The 16,819-nt window shown below is 61.3% G+C and overlaps 2 protein-coding genes across 2 annotated transcripts in view; both read right to left on the bottom strand.

Annotated features, from left to right (window-relative positions):
• Positions 1 to 4,467, bottom strand: part of BESB_018110 (uncharacterized protein) — a gene marked incomplete at both ends in the record, with an annotated part of 35,104 nt that extends 30,637 nt beyond the window's left edge. Inside the window, 4 exons of the mRNA XM_029360526.1 lie at positions 190 to 415; positions 714 to 1,206; positions 1,323 to 2,327; positions 2,540 to 4,467. Of these exons, the coding sequence (XP_029216502.1) occupies positions 190 to 415; positions 714 to 1,206; positions 1,323 to 2,327; positions 2,540 to 4,467 (3,652 nt within the window). The remainder of the gene's footprint in view (positions 1 to 189; positions 416 to 713; positions 1,207 to 1,322; positions 2,328 to 2,539) is intronic.
• Positions 4,468 to 8,641: 4,174 nt separating this feature from the next.
• On the bottom strand, positions 8,642 to 15,519 carry BESB_018100 (AP2 domain transcription factor AP2IX-8; the record flags this gene model as incomplete). The annotated part of the gene is made up of 3 exons (XM_029360525.1): positions 8,642 to 11,215; positions 11,591 to 15,363; positions 15,456 to 15,519. 3 exons carry the CDS (start codon positions 15,517 to 15,519, stop codon positions 8,642 to 8,644), a joined length of 6,411 nt encoding a protein of 2,136 aa, XP_029216501.1.
• Positions 15,520 to 16,819: the final 1,300 nt, after the last annotated feature.

Here is a 16,819-nt window from a genome sequence, read left to right as displayed (position 1 = left end):
CTTGTCTCCAAAGATCGACGGCGAGAAGGAGAGCCCTTGAGAAAACAGCGGCGCACGTCCGTTCATCGCTTCGCGAGAAATAAAAAGTCGGGCAGGCGAAACGACACACACGAATGCAGCAGTGCATACGCAGGTGTACAGGTAGAAGTACTGGCCCCCCTCTATTAAACGCGCTCGTTGGGCACTTACCGTAGAGGATGAAGTAGTACTCAAGCCACTTCCACATGTTCAGGACTTGAGACTCGGAAAACGTGATTTTCAAGTCAATAAACGTCAAATAGAGGCTGCAAGACGGCAGCGCCTCCGTAAGCTCGGACTGCAGTCGCCGCGCAGCCCCCCACGTGCTCCAACAGCGCTCCACAGGGCCTCCCTTCGGCACTGTGGGGACGAGGGACAGGTACAGCTTCGCTTGACCCTGTAAGGCAGCAGGAAGACGGGCACAAGGCAGCAACTGGCCTCAGGGGTGTCGGCTCAAGAGGCGCAACCGCATGGGCGTACGCAGAGAGCTGCCCTTCACTTGAGAATACGAAAGCAGTCTATCTGACTACCGGCACACATGTGAACACACAGGATGAAAAGAAGCCGACTGATCCGTTCGGTGGTGTCAGAAAACTGAAGAAAACGAGCAGTCTGCGCGACATGCTCACAGATCCGGCGAATATTTCACATCAGTATCCCCTCCTCCGCACACGAGCGTTGCCAGCTGGTCTTACTTGGAAGATGAAGGGGTCTATAATGTACTCGTGACGTATGTCCCAGAGACTCAAGAGGAAGGCATGGAAGTTTTCGGCCTTCGCAGCACTTAGTGTCAAGGGCTGGAGCTTTTGGCTTTTCTTCTCCTCTATCTTGTCTGGGTCCGCGGGGAGTCCTGTGCCGGATTGCTTCAACGGCGTCCTGCTCTCCCCTTTAGCGGCGAGAACCTGCGCCGAGTCGCCCTCCCGTCCGCCCGCGTTGTCGCTGCTGGCTCTCGCACTCTTTCCCTCCCCATGGCTCGCTTCGCTGTCTCCTCCTTCCGACACAGCGTCGGCAAACTCATCTTCATCAATCTCCTCGCCTCCAAACCGGACTGCGCCCGACTTCCCACGGGCGCTTCTCATCGCACCTTCCTTGTCTCTCCGCTCTTCCTCGCCCCGCGCCTCCCCGCCCCCCATCGCCTCTGCCGTGAGAGACGACGAAGAACGCCCCAAAACATCCGTCTCCCTCCTACTGCGCGTGCGCCGGTCGCCCGCCGCCGAGTCCGAAAACTCTGGCGACGACGACCAGGCCCCCCGCCGTGGTGCGGCCCGAGCGCGCCGCCGATGGTCGTGAGCAAGCTTCCGAACCTGTGGACGAACTTGCCTGTCGCAGAGCGCACCAGGTGCCCCATGGTGGGCTTCTTTCGGCCTTCCTCGCCGCTCTCCTCCTGCTGCTCAGAGCCCTCTTCCTCCGTCACACTCGGCGAGGACCCGGGCAGGCGTGCGCGGGAGTCTGGTCTCTCGTCTCCTTTCTCTTGGGCCTCTCGTGAGCGCGGTGGGCTGCTCACGGGCGCCGCGGAAGGCTGAATCCATTTCGAAGACGTGGCGAACAACCGGAGCCTGCTGTGGAGCTTCCCTGCGTCGAACGAGTCAGACATGTCTACGGACCCGCGCGCCGAGCCACGGCCGTGCGCGCCCCGAGCAAACTGGAGGGGATCCTGTGAACTCGGTGGGATCCCCGACAGAGAATCCTCGGCCCCGGGCCCCCCCGGCGCGAGCGTGGAGACGGCGTCGTAGTACACCGTACCGTTCTCGTCGTTCTCGCGGGGCGGAGCCCCCGACCGGCCCCCCGCGGCGTCCGGGCCCGTCTCGCCCTGAGAGAGCAGTCTCTCGCTGGAGCCGCCATTCGGTCCAGCGGAGAGCACGGGGGAGAGCGTCTGCGCCTGCGAGGAGCGAGTCAGAAACGGCGGCGGAGACTGAAGCAGCGACGAGAGGGACACACACACACGCGGTCGGCGCGGCGCGGCGCGCCGGTCCAGAGGCCCCGAGAAATCGAGAGACGATGAAGCAAAGGACGACGACGACGGAGACTGGTAGGACGAAGGCGAGGGCACAGACGAAGCCGCAGGACTAGGCGAACAGAGAGGGGACGAAGGAGAAGACAGCAACGAGTCGCCAGACGTGGAGGAGGGAGGGGACAGCGCAGGCGGAGAGCGACCAGGGAGAGAAGAGAGAGAAAACGAGGGCGGAACTGAATTCCTGGTGCCCTCGTCCTTATCCCGATCTGCGCCGAGGGATTCCAGGGTTGACGTCCTTCGGCTTTTCAGATTGCGGAACGACACGCGGGCCGCGCCATCTCCTCTTTTGCTGCGACTGCGCGAGAGAGATCTCGAAAGGGACGCCTTCCGAGTCGCGTCACCGCCAGATTCTCCAGAACGCGACGAGCGAGACGAAGGCACACACGACGAGGATGCGCGTCTTCGCTTTGTCTCCTGGCTTGGAGGCGCGTTCTCCGATGGGTCGCGGCGTACCCGGGGCTCTCTCAATGACCCCCCAGGGCCCCCAGAAAGGATGTCTGCTCGTACTCGCCATCTTCAGTCAACAGGACTGGCCAAGCAGATGCTTCGTTTTCGGCACGTGGAGCGCCCGGTCCCCCACCTGGACGATTGCCCATGGCTCCGAAGGAGCTCACAGAGAGGCGCTGAGAAGCCCCGCCGAACGAGGAGACTCCCGCAGTCTGTTGCAGCGGGCCATGGTCGTAGAAGGAGACTCCCTTGTGTTTGCCCGGCTGCGGGAGGAAGCTGGGCCGCGATAAGAGAGGAGAGCGCGGGGCGGCTTGCCTCTCCCCCCCGCGCGGTGCGTCAAGGTGCTCCCCAGGCTTCTTCGTGGCGCTGGCGGCCGCGTCTGCGCTGACGACAAGAGGGTTGCAGAACTCGGCGATGTAGGGAACCCAGCTGTCGGTGTGGGCGATGCGTGCGTGGCAGACGTGCGGACCAGTTTGGGCCTGCACGACGACTTCTTCTTCACGTCCTCCCTGCAGTCGACACGGAATCCACGAATTCGAGGCACACACGCAGCTGCGCCTGCCCTCAGGAGCCGGCGACGCTGGAGAGCTCCCCGGAGAAGAGGATCCCGCAGAAAACGGCGAAGCAGACGAGGGCTCCGTTGTTGTGGTCTCGTCCTCTGGAGCCTTCGCGTCGGCAGCCCCGTCGTCCCGCACGGACCCGAGCGGCCCCCGCGGGTCTCTGGCCCTCGCCGCTGACCCTTCGGAGAAAAAGGGAGTGGCTTCCAGCGTTCCCTCCGACTCAAAAGGCGACGACGGACTGCGGCCGCTGCCGTTCGCGGCCCTGGGACCGCAGCAGGAGGAGAAAGGGGACACCGGCGAGCACCGGCTGCACGCGCCCACGGAGCCCGTGGCGCCGCCCTCGGCTTCGTCCCAACCCATGAAGGTCCTGGCTCCGCCGCCCGGGAACGGGCCGTAGCTGCGGAGGCCCCCGTAGAGCTTGTCTCCGCCTGACGCCCCAGTCGAAGAGGAATCGAACAGAACGCGAGACAAGAGGGACTCGTACAGGCGGCGGTTGTAGTTGTTGTCGCTTTCTCCGGGGAGTCGAAGCAGGCCGTAAGCGCCCACGGCATCCGACTTTCGCTTGGCACGCGAGTGCAGCCGCGAGGGCGCATCCCTGGAGCGGGATCTAGTTCGCTTCACCCGAATGAAGTCTTCCTCGTCGGTGCCTGAAGACGAAGCGGAAAGGCGCGCGTGTCTGCTCTGTTTGCGAGCTGCGGCTGTGCGTCCGTTCCGCTTCGGCGTCGCAGCTTTCTTCTTGAGGAGCCCGGCGGACAGCGGCCACTCGGGGTCAGCGAGCCCGTCGAGGTAACACCCCAGGCCCTCGACGGAGACCATTTTGAAGAGCGTGTTGTCCTGCAGCCGGCCCCCCGGCGTGCAGTAACCCCGCTCGCTGGTGTCGGCGCCTCGCGGAGCCGTCTGGACAATGAGGTTTTTCAGGCAGATGCCCAGCGCAAAAGGCCTGCTTTTCCGACTGTGGTGGTCCTCTATGCGGATATGCACGTTGCGGACGGCGGCGCGGATATTCGAGGCGAGTGTCAGGATCATCGACCAGGTGAGTCCGCCCTCAATCGCGGAGAACATTGCCTTGAACTCGCCACTCTCCAGGGCGGCGGCCTTCTGCGCCAGGTACTGATGCTTGAAGCCCTCAGGGTCCCACTTGTCTGCGGCTCGCGTGGACAACACCACGAGGACGTCGTCGATCTGAACGTCCAGCGGGCTCGTCATGAGCGAGAAGAGCGGGATTTCCACGCGGATGCGGCCGATGTAGCTAAAGATCATCGTAATGGGCATCGGAAGGAAGTCAAACACCGCCTGCTTCAGCTGCAGATGGCGCAAGTCGACCTTCCCGGACAGCAGCTCGGAAAAATCCAGCTGGCTCCTGTCCAGCCCCACCACGAACTCGTTCGCCGCATTGTTGATGAGGTCTACCAAAGCTGAAGACAGCATCATGCAGACCGAAGAAAAAAACGCGAGGCAACGGAAAGAGCGGCAAGAGCCGCGACGCCGCCGACGACCCAGGCAGAGTCGTACGGCGGGAAAGAACGGGGGGGGCGGGGGGGCAGAGGGGCAGAGCGAGTGGACAGGGGACAGATGGGGAGCAGAGACGAGAGGGAACCGCAGCGACAAAGAGGAGGGCCGAACGCAGAATGTGCGAGTCGAATACGCCTAAGTGGCTGCGGCTGAACCTCGCAGCATCGGCGAGCTGGAACCCGGATGCACGCCCAGATGAGAGTCAGGGGACTACAGCAGAAACAACGCGAAGGAGGGTAGAGGAAAAACGGCGGGAAGCCAGCGTGAGATGTAGGGGTGCGGAACGGAGGCAGCGCGGGGAGGACGAGTCACCAATAGATTCAATACTCTTTTTGAAAAACAGAGAACAGGCACGCGGTACTTCAATCTGAAGGAAGACCTGCACCCGGAAGGAGAAAGACGGGCGGAGAATGGCCATAACGCCATGAGCATTCCTTTCGGCAGCAAGGGGGAGGAGACAGCCGCGAATCATTCGCTGCGTGCGAGATCTGAGCGGCACGCGGAAAAGGCAGCGGCAGAAGAAAAATCCACGAAAAAAAGGGCCGCAAGCGGAAATGAAAAGGAACCGGGCATAAACGGCGGAACAGACAACGTGTGCGGATGTGAAGAACCTATATCTGCTGTCAAACAGTTTTATCCATGATCCATGGCAGACGAAAAAACGATTCGGGCCAGCTACTTTCTTCCTCCCCCGCCCCCCCCCCCCCCGTTGTGCGGCTGGGGCGGAAAAGCCCGCTCACGGAGAGTATCTAGCACTCCGATTAAACGGGATTTTTTCGAATCGATTTAGTCAGAACTTGCTGGGAGGGAGGAGGGGAGAAGCCATCAAAGAGCCGTATAAGAAGACGCCCCTGCCTCTACACAGCGCTCTCAGACCGAGGCAGAGGCGGGCCTTGCAGAGAGCCCTGTTGAGATGCCTCTCCGTGTGTGTTTTTTTACTGCTATAGCAAAGAGAAAACTCGAAATTTCCATCGCCGGAAATTTCGAGAAAGTTGGCGGCGACCGAGCAATGGGAAGCTGGTCGCTGACGCGGAAAAAACTAACCCAAACACAAGAAACATCTACACCCCGTCGGAAGTTAGGTAAAGGCCCGCCATTGAGGGCACAAGTTACACAGTATACTCGAAAGCATAGAAAAAACGGAAAGCCGGAAGTGGTGAAAGAGAGAAGACAACAAGTCAACAAAGACCGGCCTCCACAGGGGCGGTCGCCTCCGACTTTTCACAGAAAAACGCATGAAAGCTTTGTAGAACACTCCATCCCAAAGTCGCAGAGAAAGTATCTCTGCACAAACGGCAACGCCCAGAAGAGAAACAAGCACGTCGAACGGCCTCCGTATTCTCAAGCAATCCATCTTTTTTGTGGATAGGGGGCAGAACAGATGAGAACGAAAAAAATTTCCGGACCGCGGACGGCAGCCATCTTGTTCAGCAGCAGGAGCCAGCGAGCAGCGCGTGTCTCTCCCGCAGTCACTTTGCCTGTGCTTGCTCCACACTAGGCCAATTTTTACGGACGTGTTGCGGCTCGTGAGCGGAATATGGTTGGTATTCGATTTTGGACTTGCTGGGTAGCATCGCGCGGTCTCCACGCATCTTGGAGCAGGTGCCGCGCCGATTTTCCCGCCCTCAACGCCAGCGTCGTGGCACGGATGGCCTAATCCAGTACCTGCTGTGCATCGGCGATGAAGGCCTCCTGGGCATTTATCGAGTGTGCATGCTTTCCCAAGTACAACGAAATGAAAGCTGCTGAGTCTGTTCAGCTTTCTGCACCAGCGTGCGACACAATGGTGAGAGACTGCTCAGAAAACGAGTTTGATGTATGCCCTCACTTCTTGGCAGTCCGCCGACGAAGAAAACGCTACGGATGTATCTCCCAAAAAACATCCAATTACGGCGATATTTCTTGATGGTGAGTGCTCTTCAGTGATGCTGTTGGGGTCCACACATCCACGTCGATTCCCGCCTGAGATGCGAACGTGTGCTGGAATGGCGTTCCTGTACGCAGGCAGCGCAGTGTGCGCGGCATGTTTTGCCTGCGCCTGCAGGTGGGGGGCCTACTGGTAACTCTCAAAACTCTTACGGCTGCACATAGAAACCACTGGAGGACAGAGGTCCGCGAAAGGGTCGCCTCTCGATAGGATTCGTCCTGGTTCGAGAATCGGGGGCTCAATGTGGTATGTGATTTTTCTTGACATTGTTTGTTGGCAGCACTGGAGGACCCACACGGTTTCACGGCAGAGCTTCATGTCATCGCTTCCTGTTGGAGACTTTAAACTTTCCCCCGGTACCGGCGCTGAGCATGGCAACCTTGCCACCGACCGATAAGTGCCCAGAGGGCTTGGGGTACGCACAAGTTACATGGGATGACTCGCTCAGGTGTGCAGTACAGCAGAGACGCCACCACAGGAGGCAGAAAATATGGTAAGGGTAGGAATGAAGCCACAACTGCCCTTGTCAGATGCCTCAGGAATGACGTATCCACTCAGTTGGTCATCGATTCGATCGCAGGTTGAACATGGTTTGTGTAGCGTTCTCCGTTGCATGATTCGGCGCGCTACAAACCCCCTCCATTTAGCATATACTCCTTGACGAGGCCGCTTGAGGCCTCATCCTTGATGCAAGTTTTCTCAACCATACCCTCGCAGGTTCCTTTCTGGACTCGCCTAACGTGCTGACGCGCTACCAGGGAATGACTTTCCTGGCAGGGTATGACATGCAACCAACTCTACACTCCAAGGCACATCACGCCTACTGGAACTGAGGAAAAGGACCAGAACTGTGGCCCTATTGTGTGACGCTTGTGTAGTAGTGCGGAGACGGAGTTTCCGCACTGCTACACGAGTACATCTACCTTCGCAGCCCTTCGGGCCGCGCGAAGCGTAGAGACAGACGAGTGTTGCCCGTGCATGCTAGGCGTAAAAAGGGTGATTCGGTACCTTCACAGGCGCAGCCTTTCCTTCGGCGTGCCAACTGGTGCACGCAACAGCAGGCAAGCGCCTCCCCTTGCCAGGAAGCAGGATTTAAAAGAACTACTGCTTCCTTGTGTGTGCACCACACGCTTGCTGTCGTCGAATGCGAGCGTCGCCGAATACCACACGATGCTGCAGCGTGGTGGCCTATCGCGAATTCCATTGCCGGCTTGAAACACGACACTTGTCGGCCCTGTAGATATTTCCGGGTGACGAACAATAGACAGGGATCCAGTGTGCGGCACTCGCGTCTCGTGACTGTGGGTATGGACAGTGGGTATCGCTCTGTTGCCTGTGACACAGTAACGCCTGCTAAACACACTTGTGATGAAATCTTTTACCGAGCGGACTCTCGCTGTCGCAGTTGGAGGTCTTCCCGGTTGCTACCTTTCAGAGAGGAGACTTCCGCCATTAAGCTCTCGTGCAGCGTACAACACTGGGTTCTGCTACACGTTTGTAATGATACCTAGGTTCCTCACGCTGCGCGGCATGTGATGATCTGAGCCGCAAAACTCCAACCGTAGTTCCCTCAAAGCTCATCCGACACGCGTATTCCCATATGCAAGCTGGATAAAGCGTACGCGCGGTTTAGGCTGTCTCAGACCTGCCTTGTCTGGAACTTTCGCCAGCGACCGTCGGAAGCAAGTCACAAACAGGAGTGAGATCCCCGAATTGTTGGCACACCATACGCGTGAACTCGCATTCTGTCCTGCTCCAGTATGTTTTCGAGTATACCACTACGTGGATACACCTCTCAGGTACTAACCATGGCTTTGCGATGTGATTGTCTCCGGTCGTCGACGGCTCGCCGCAAAAACGAGGCATGGACGAAGAAACAAGGTCGCACATTTTAAAATAAAACCTTCGCACAAAGGTCTCCCTAAAACTTGCCTTACTCGCAGATCGCATGCAACAGAACGAGAACAGCTCTTTTCTAACCACCGCCGGAGAGAGTTCTCTCTGCGGCCTCCGTAGTGTTCACTCGCATGCTTCGTTGACAGTACCCCTCTATCAGCACGTGTTCCTGTCGCGCATGTCACCACTCCAACTGGCTCCTGCAGCCCACATACCCGCTGGTAACGCGTATGCTCATAAAAACAGATGTACGCACCTCGTGTCAGCTTAATTCGCAGAGAGGTGGCTGCCGGCATCTGAGTCCGGCATGCCCCTTCCGGCTTCACGCGGCGGCACCACTACACCTGCGAGGGATGCTCCACCCATAGAAATCGGAGTAACTGCGGGGTGGTGAAGCCCCATACAAAAAAGAGACGCTTCGCCTTCCCGAGCCTTCTTTAACATCCGTTCTTGTTCAGTAGGTTCAGCGCCCCGTTTGTCAACCCCGCCTACTCCAGCGCGTGCATCATCTCTCCCCGCCTCCGCCCCTCCTCCTCCTCCCCCCACCGGCGGGCTCGACGCCTCTCCGCGTGCACTCTCCTGTTCGCTGCACGACACGGCCTGCACCCTCGCCGCCTCGGTCCCCTCATCCTGACTGATCCCTGCTACAAAACGCGAGCTGCCGGGTGCGATCTCCTCAGCGCCGGAACGCCCTGCTGACGGCAGCTGACTCCAGTCGCTCTTCGCTGCCTCGGCCTCCCCCAACGGCTCGTTCTTCACATGCCCTCCGGGCTCCTCGCCCGCCGCCCGGTCCGCCGACGCGGGCTTCCGGGCCCCGAACCCCGAGAGGGCCCCCAGGTGGACCAACGCATCCAAGAGCAGCACTTGAACCTCCGCTTCCATTTCGTTCGGAAGTCGGTTCTTGCGGATGCACTGTGCGAACAACTTCAAGTAGGGCGCAAGCACCATCGTCGCCGCCTGAGGGTCGGTAGCGGGGTCCGTGCTCACTTCCTCCTTCCTCGGGCTCTTCGAGGTCGCTTCCTCTCCCCTCCCGTCGTTTGGCCCGCCCTTCCCGCCCTGCTCGTCCTCCGGCTTCTGCGAGGCCACTGCCTCCTTCCCGGCGCCGCCTCCATTCGGATTGGAGAGCACAGACGCGCAGAGCTGGCGGTGGGTGTGCACCGCCTTGGTCCACTCGTCCAGGCGCGTGGCGAGGTAGTTGAAGCTCTCGGACTCGAGTGTGCAGCTGCACAGAAGTCCTGGGATGCAGACTTCCTGCAAATTCCTCAAAATGTGAGACACCGCATTCCTCATCACCCCCACAGCTTCCACGCTGCAACCCTCTTCACTGCTCAGATTCACGCCGCTCTCGTCGCCCTCCTTCTTCTTTCCGTCATCTTCTCCCTTGAGTCCCCCCTCTCGCTTGCGTCTCGATCGCTGCTCTCTCTGCTGCTGCAGGAGGAGCTGCGCCGGCGGCGGGCCGGTGAGCGCAGCGGCCGCGGCAGCCGCGGCCGCTGCAGTCGCCGCCGCCGTCGCGGCCTGGGGCATCGATGTCGAGGGGAGGAAAAACGACTCACTCGACAGAGCCGGGCGGAACGGCTCGCCTGCAGGGCACGCTCCAAACGTTTCCGGCGCAACACTCGCGCCGAATCCCTGTGAACCCTGAGAGAGTGGTTTGCTTGGCCCGCCGACGACCTCGTCCCTCTTCTCGGGCGCTTCGCCAGGCGAGGAGCCCTGACCACTGAGCGCGGCACTGCATGACTCAGTGACGGAATGCGAAGGCGTCGAGGAAGCCGTGACGGAGGGACCTGAACTGCTGTACGAGGAGGAAGACGCCACGGGCGTTGAAGACGCCAGCGACGGGAAGAAGGGCAGAGAGCCTGGAGACGCGCACGCAGACTCGGAGCCAAGTGGGGGCGCAGGAAGGTGATCCGGCGGGCCCGTGGAGACGCCGACCCTCGACAGGTCAGACGGAGACTGGGCGAGAGCAGATGGATTCTCTCCACGCCGCGCCTCTTCGCTGGCGCTCCGGCTGCTCCTGTTTGCCGCCGTATCTGAGAGAAAGAGCCAGTTGCCCGACACAGGATCTCTCGATGAAGCGTCGCGGTTCCTCGAGCACGGCGAGGCCCCAGAGCTTGCGGTCACAAATCCCAGATTCGAAGACATACTCCCGAGAGAGGAGTTGCAGCTGTTTGCACCAAAAAGATCGCCCAAGGTGGTTAATGAGTCGCTCATCCCAGGGGGCAGAAGGTCGCCACAAGAAGACGACGGCGTCAGATTCCCTCGTGCCTCGCTGTTCTGTGCGAAGACACCTAATCCCGAAGGCGTCGCCGACAAAAGAGAAGAGAGAGCACCCAGCGCGGAAGGTGGAGACGGCGACGGCCCTGCCCCGCAACCCGCGCCCGGAAGAGACGGGAACGAACCCGTCCCCGGAGCCAAGGCCCCTGACGCCGTCGCTGTCGGCGTCGGGCCAAGGCCTGTAGGGACGGGACCCAGAGGGTTCACTAGCCCCCCGACGCCTCCGCCTGGGCCCTGCGGAAAGAAAAGAGGATTCTGAGGAGAGAGATGGGGGACGGGGGAAGACAACGTGTTGCTATATCCAGACGGGACAACAGGAGCGGCAGGCGCCGAGGCGTCTCGGGGTACTGGGGTCTGGCCCGCCGAAGTAGAAGGCATGTTCAGATGCATAAATGGAGACGAAGGCAATCCTGCCGACGAGTCACAGCCGCCGAAAGTTCCAGTTGCCGCAGCCACCAGAGGATTCAGCGGCTGGTGCGGAGGTCCCGAAGAGTTCGGTGGCGAGCTAGGATTTGATGAGCACGTGGACGCCGAGAAACTGGGGCTTGCTGTGCGACGGGTGTCGGCCTGATGACAGGGAGAAGAGAAAAAACAGACACTCTCTCTGTTTCCTCGACGAACCAACATGCAGGGGGAATACCAACAAATATTCGCGCACTCTCTCGTCTCCGCCTACGACCGGAAACATCGCCGCGTCCGACTAACACCTTGAACCCTCAAGCGGATATACATATATGTATATAATCATATACATGAGTCTGAGGCAACGGCTGAAAGGCATACAGGCACACATCGAACGACAGTATCCGCATAGCCAACACATCCCTCGGATTCCCCCTAGGTGAGTTGGACACACAGCGGGGCCTGATGGGCATCCCCTTTGAACAAAAATTCGTCACGCCACACGGCATGCGCAGACGCCTGCTCATGTCGGGCTCCTACCTGGATGCCGGCGATTGCATTGACACCCGCTCCTGGCGCTGTGTTCACTGCTGCTGGCGGGGTTGGCGGTTCAAGCCCGGGGATCCCGACCCCGGTCCCAAGGGCGCTGCAAGCAACAGCTTCTCTCGCAGTGGCTGCCCGGCCTTTGGCTCCGCCTTGCTTGCTCTGTCTAAGCTGGAGCATCTGCTGTTGCTCGGCTTCCACCCGAACCTTCTCTCTGCGCCGGTTGCGCCACTCGATCGCCCTCTCCCGGGCCACGCGGAAGCCATACTTGCGAATCGTAAACATTTTGAGGATTTCCCGCCCGTCAGCCATGCGTGAAAGACGGGCTCCGGGGCCCGCGCCGCCCTCGCCTTTGTCGGCGGCGCGGGCGGCGGCGCCCTTTCCCAGCGGCAGCACCATGTTCCCGTCCTTCGTGAAGGGCGTCACAACCCACGCCTTCAGCTCCTCACTCCACTCGACCTGCTCTTCCTTCGGAAGCTGTGCCACCCTCTCCAAGTAGTCGACGCGGCAGCCGCTGCCTCCGCTGCTGGTCGTCCCCGCCGTGCCTGACGTCGACGAAGACGCGGACGAACCAGACGCGCCGGAGGCTTGCGTGGTGCTGCCCGCGGGCGACGGATCAAAGCCTCCTGACGTCCGCGCTGTCGGCGTGGACGGGGGGGGCAGACCCGCCATCCCCACGGATGCGTGCTGCTGCCCATAGTAGGCTCCTCCCTGGTGGGCGGCGGGATACATAGGGGGCCCTGGAACCCCCTGGACCGTCGACATGCCTGGGTTGTTCGGCGTCGCAAACAGGAAGGCCGCCGCGTTGGCGGTCGTAGCTGCACACTGGAGCCCCGACCCCCGCGCCGCCGCCATCAGCTGACATCCCGGCGCATGTAGACCATCCACCTGGCCGCATGTGCAGCTGAGGGCATGCGGACTCCCCATCGCCTCCGCCGAAGGGCCTGCTGCGCTCGGCAAAGCGTTCCCTGCTGCGGGCGACTCAGAGACGACGGGGGCACCAGGGACCCCGTGAGGCACCTGCTGGCAGTCCACCGGCGCGCCTGTCGCGTCCGCTGTCTCCTCTGGCCTCCCTTTGAAGTCCGTTCCGGGCGCTGTTGCCGCGCTTGCCCCGCCGTTGACCGCGAGGACCAAACCGGCCGTCAGCTGCCGCCGCCGCTGCTGCATGGCCATGGCCGCTTGACGCCGCGTGAGGAGTGCGAGCTCGTGGGCACGGTGGAAGCCGTGTTTGTTGACTGTGAAGTAACGAATAACTCGCCGGCCTCCTTCATGCCAGAAAGCCCGCCAAATCATCCGCGCACTGTCGTAGTACACACCTGAGACCTTGAGCATCTCTTTCGCCTTCTCCGCGAGCGCCACCGGATCCAGCGCGCCAGTCGGGCCGCGCCCGTCGTCATCGGTGGCGTGCGACGCAGTCCTACCCTCCGGCGCAGACGCGGAAGGCGCATCTTGCCCCGCAAACGCACTTTCACAAAATGGCGACGCTGGCGGAACGTCGCCGCCGGACGGATCCATACAGCTCGGCGAGGCCGGAGGCGCCGACATGGAGACAGGCTCAGCCCCTCCTGCTTCCGCCTTCGGCTGCCCAGTTCGCGCTCCACCGTTCTGCTGACCGATGCCTAAAGGATCTGCGGCGGATTTCTCTGGAGACAAGCCCTTGGACGACAAGAGTCCCGCGTCATCGGGCTGCGGAGTAGCAGCCGGCAGGCTCGCAGCCGCCGCACTCGCGCCCGCCCCGCCGCGGTTCGCTTGGTGGGCCGCCGAGGGCACCCTTATTTTCTTCCGCTCTACGGCTCTTTCCTTCGTCACTTTGGCCAGCTGGAGCGCATGACGGTGTCCGAACTTGGCGGCAGAAAAGTAACGAAACTTGCGCTTCCCGCTGGTCGCGCAGACCCACGACGCGCGCCAGCAATTCTGCTGCGGATCAAACCAGATGCCACTGTATTTCTTTGGCAACGCAGTGCTCGGGATGGACTCGGCGCTGTCTGGGTCGACGGCGCCGTTATCGCTGGCGCCGCTCCCGGCGGACGCCCCACCCGCCGTCACGCCCGGGACCGTCACGTTGGACACACCGGAGAGGCCTCCTCCGGCTCCCATCGGCGAGCAGGGGATGCTTCCGGGCACACCGGCCCTGCCTTCTGTCCCCTGTGGAACGGAGGCGTGGTGAAGCGACGGCGGCGGAGACTGGGCAAGCCCGCCGGTCGCCTGATGAGGCGCATCGCGGGCTGCCGAGTTGAGGGGCGGGACGAGAGAGGACAGCATCGGCTCCGGACACGCTGCTGGCGCCCCTGGCATCGTTCCCAGATTCGGAGGCGGCGAGGGCTGGGCCTGCGGCCCGGTTGTCACGTTGGTCAGGGGCATCGAGAAGCCGTCCGGCGTCTGTACATTCGAGGGCATGAGAAGCGAGCCGGTGCTAAGCGACAGCGAAGACGACGGCCAAGGCCCCGAGGGGCACCCTGCGGCGGGCGAGGGGACACTCGACCCGAAGAGATACGGAAGGCCGTAGCAGTTGCTCGGGGAGGGCATCGAGAAGCCGGACGCTCCGCCGACAGCCTGACAGGGGGCACTTGCAGGGAAGTGGGCTGTCTGCTGCGGGGGCTCGGAGGCAGGGGGAGCCCCCCTACCCGTCGCGCCCGGCACGTACCCGTTTCCGCCCCCGCCTCCAAAGAGCGACACAACAGACGCGGTCTGTGGCGCACCACATCCCGACGACGACAACAAAAAGTTTCCGGGGCCCTGGGGCCCGTTGCCTGTCGCCCCTTCGCCTACACCGCCACCGGCGGGAAGTCGGGCCCCCGCGGGAGCTCCGGGCGGACCACTGGTGGGGTTGGAACCGATGGAAGACGGGCCTGTCCCTCCCGGGATACCAGCCGAGGGCTGCGAAGGAATCGCTCCGCTCTGCGACGGAAGCGCTGCAGGCGGACAAGACGAGTTGTGAGCGAAGAAAAGAGCGGCCCGCGCCGCATCTACCCCCGCGAAGTTCGACAGGCCGGGAAACCCGGGAGCGCCGCCGCCGACCCCACCGATCCCCGACACCTGCGGGAGAAAGCTCCCGTCATGCGAGGCGCGCGGCGTGGTGCCAGGCTGAGATCCTCCAATATTCAGATCCACGGGAAACGGAGAAGACATTTGTTGTGGACCGCGGAAAGGCATGCCGCCCGCGCCACCAGAGTTGAACGTCGGAAAGACGCCTGGAAAGCACGAGGGGGGCGGCGCCAGTGGCAGCGGCGGGCCGCTTGACCCCCCCGTCGGGTGCGGTGGACACGCTAGACCGCCCGCCTGTGCTGCGTTCTCCTGGAGCGGCGAACCAAGTGGGAGGCCCGCGACGCTGTCCTGATTCGTTGGAGCGCCCGGCGTCGCGGAAGCGATTTGCTGAGGGAGACTCGAGGGCGCGCTCGGAGCAGCTTGCCCTCCGGTAGTTCGAAGACCCTGTGGGAGCGAGTTTTGTGCACTGACATCTAGCATAGAGGACGGGGAATCCGCCGCGGCGAACACGTTTGAAGAAGAAGACATACCGGCCGACTGCGCAGGGAAGAAGCTGCCTATGGCAGACGCCGCAGACGGCGAACTGTCCTGCGAGGCCGTCGAGGAGACAGAGAGCGAGAAGAAGGGGCCGGGGCCCTTTGGCGGCCCGCCTGGCACACCCAGCGGGCTGACAACCGAAGAAGATGCGGACGGCACGGAGCCGGCGCAGGCCGCCACGGCCATAGTGAAAGCAGAGGCGCCTGCTGTCGACCGGAAGCGGGCGCCGCTGGAGGAGAGGATTTCTGCTGCGGAGAGGATTTGGAGCGGAGACCGCACAGACACGACGAACGCGCGAATACACCCACGAAATCCTCTACTCGCGACAGCGCATGCAAACCTTCGGACCCCTGCTCGCCGACGAAACCTGCAGACGCTCCAGGCACCCCGTGCCGGAGAGGCATTGTGGGGCCAGTGCGCCGTACAGAGGCCACATCGACAGACCCAGCCGCCCTCCTCCTCCCAGCAGATCCACGACTGAAACGCTGCACAACGGAAAAGAGAAAACGGAGGCCGGCTACACGAGCTGGGCTCCTAGACCTCCAAGCGACTCGGGCCTTAGACGCAGATCGCGTGGAACGGCCGCGGCCAGAAAAGGCTCACACTGTACTATGGAGAGCGGCGGAGGCGAAACCGCAGCACCGCGGACGATGATGAACTCAGACAAAACAACGGAGAACAGAACCGCCGGACACCGGGACTCCAAGCAACGAAAGATGTCGGGCGAACAGAGAGTGCGCTATACAAAAAAAAAGGCACGAAACAGTCGAGACTACGTGAAAGAAGCAGAGTAGGAAAAGTTGGAGACTATGAAGTTCAAACGATTGAAGGCCTCTGTGTGGCAATAGCCAATTGACGGTGCAGAAAGGAGGAAGCCCGGAATCCGCGGATCCAGGGCGACGATCTGTTGACGAAAGGGGGAAAATGACAATTCAGATGGGGTGCGACCGCCAAAGACGTTGAACTAGAGAAAGGTCCCGCCGAACTGTTCGGAGCCCGTTCTCGTTTCCCTTGAAGATGCGCCGTTCTGTGAGCGAGTGGGCGATGTGGCAACCGGTCATCCGCGGCGGAGTGCCGGCGACGAAGTCAGAGGGAAGTCGAAAACAACATTACTGGGTTGAGCGCGGCAGCCAACAGCTCGCGTTGCTCTTCCGCTCGCGCAGGGGCCCACTAGAGAGAGCGACGCACAAAAGAGAGGTAAGAGACCGAGTCGCTAGAGAGGCTGACTACAAGGGCGCGAGCAGGCGGCTGAAGCTGCAAACAACATCCACACCAGACACACATACAAATGCTCCACCGCGATTCGACCGACCGTGACAGACGACGCAACGACGGAAACAGCTTACCCACCACGAACCACACACGGGGGAAGCCGAGTAAAAAAAGCAAAAACGATGGTATCTGCAGGCGACGCCAGAAGGGTGAAAGCAGATTATGACGAACGGACGATCGATACCGAAGCAACATCACACCGGGTCGGCAGGCACCCTTTCGATTTGCTTAGCACTATAGAGCTTGTAGGCATGTGGCCTAGCTATGATCTTCATGTTCTTAATGCCTGCTTTGTCCCATCCAAAACCGGGGGTTTCTTAGTAGTTACGCTCCTTAACATCACAGCTACGTCGAATTATCGCCACAGTCACGCGGACTGGAACTCTTGCAGTGTGTCTGGACGAAAGCCACGGATCGAGGTCCAACTACGGA

This window comes from Besnoitia besnoiti, chromosome X (genome assembly GCF_002563875.1).
Source record: "Besnoitia besnoiti strain Bb-Ger1 chromosome X, whole genome shotgun sequence".
Lineage (NCBI taxonomy): Eukaryota > Apicomplexa > Conoidasida > Eucoccidiorida > Sarcocystidae > Besnoitia > Besnoitia besnoiti.
The sequence above is the reverse complement of the archived record's forward strand: the minus strand, read 5'-3'. Positions and strand labels throughout refer to the sequence as shown.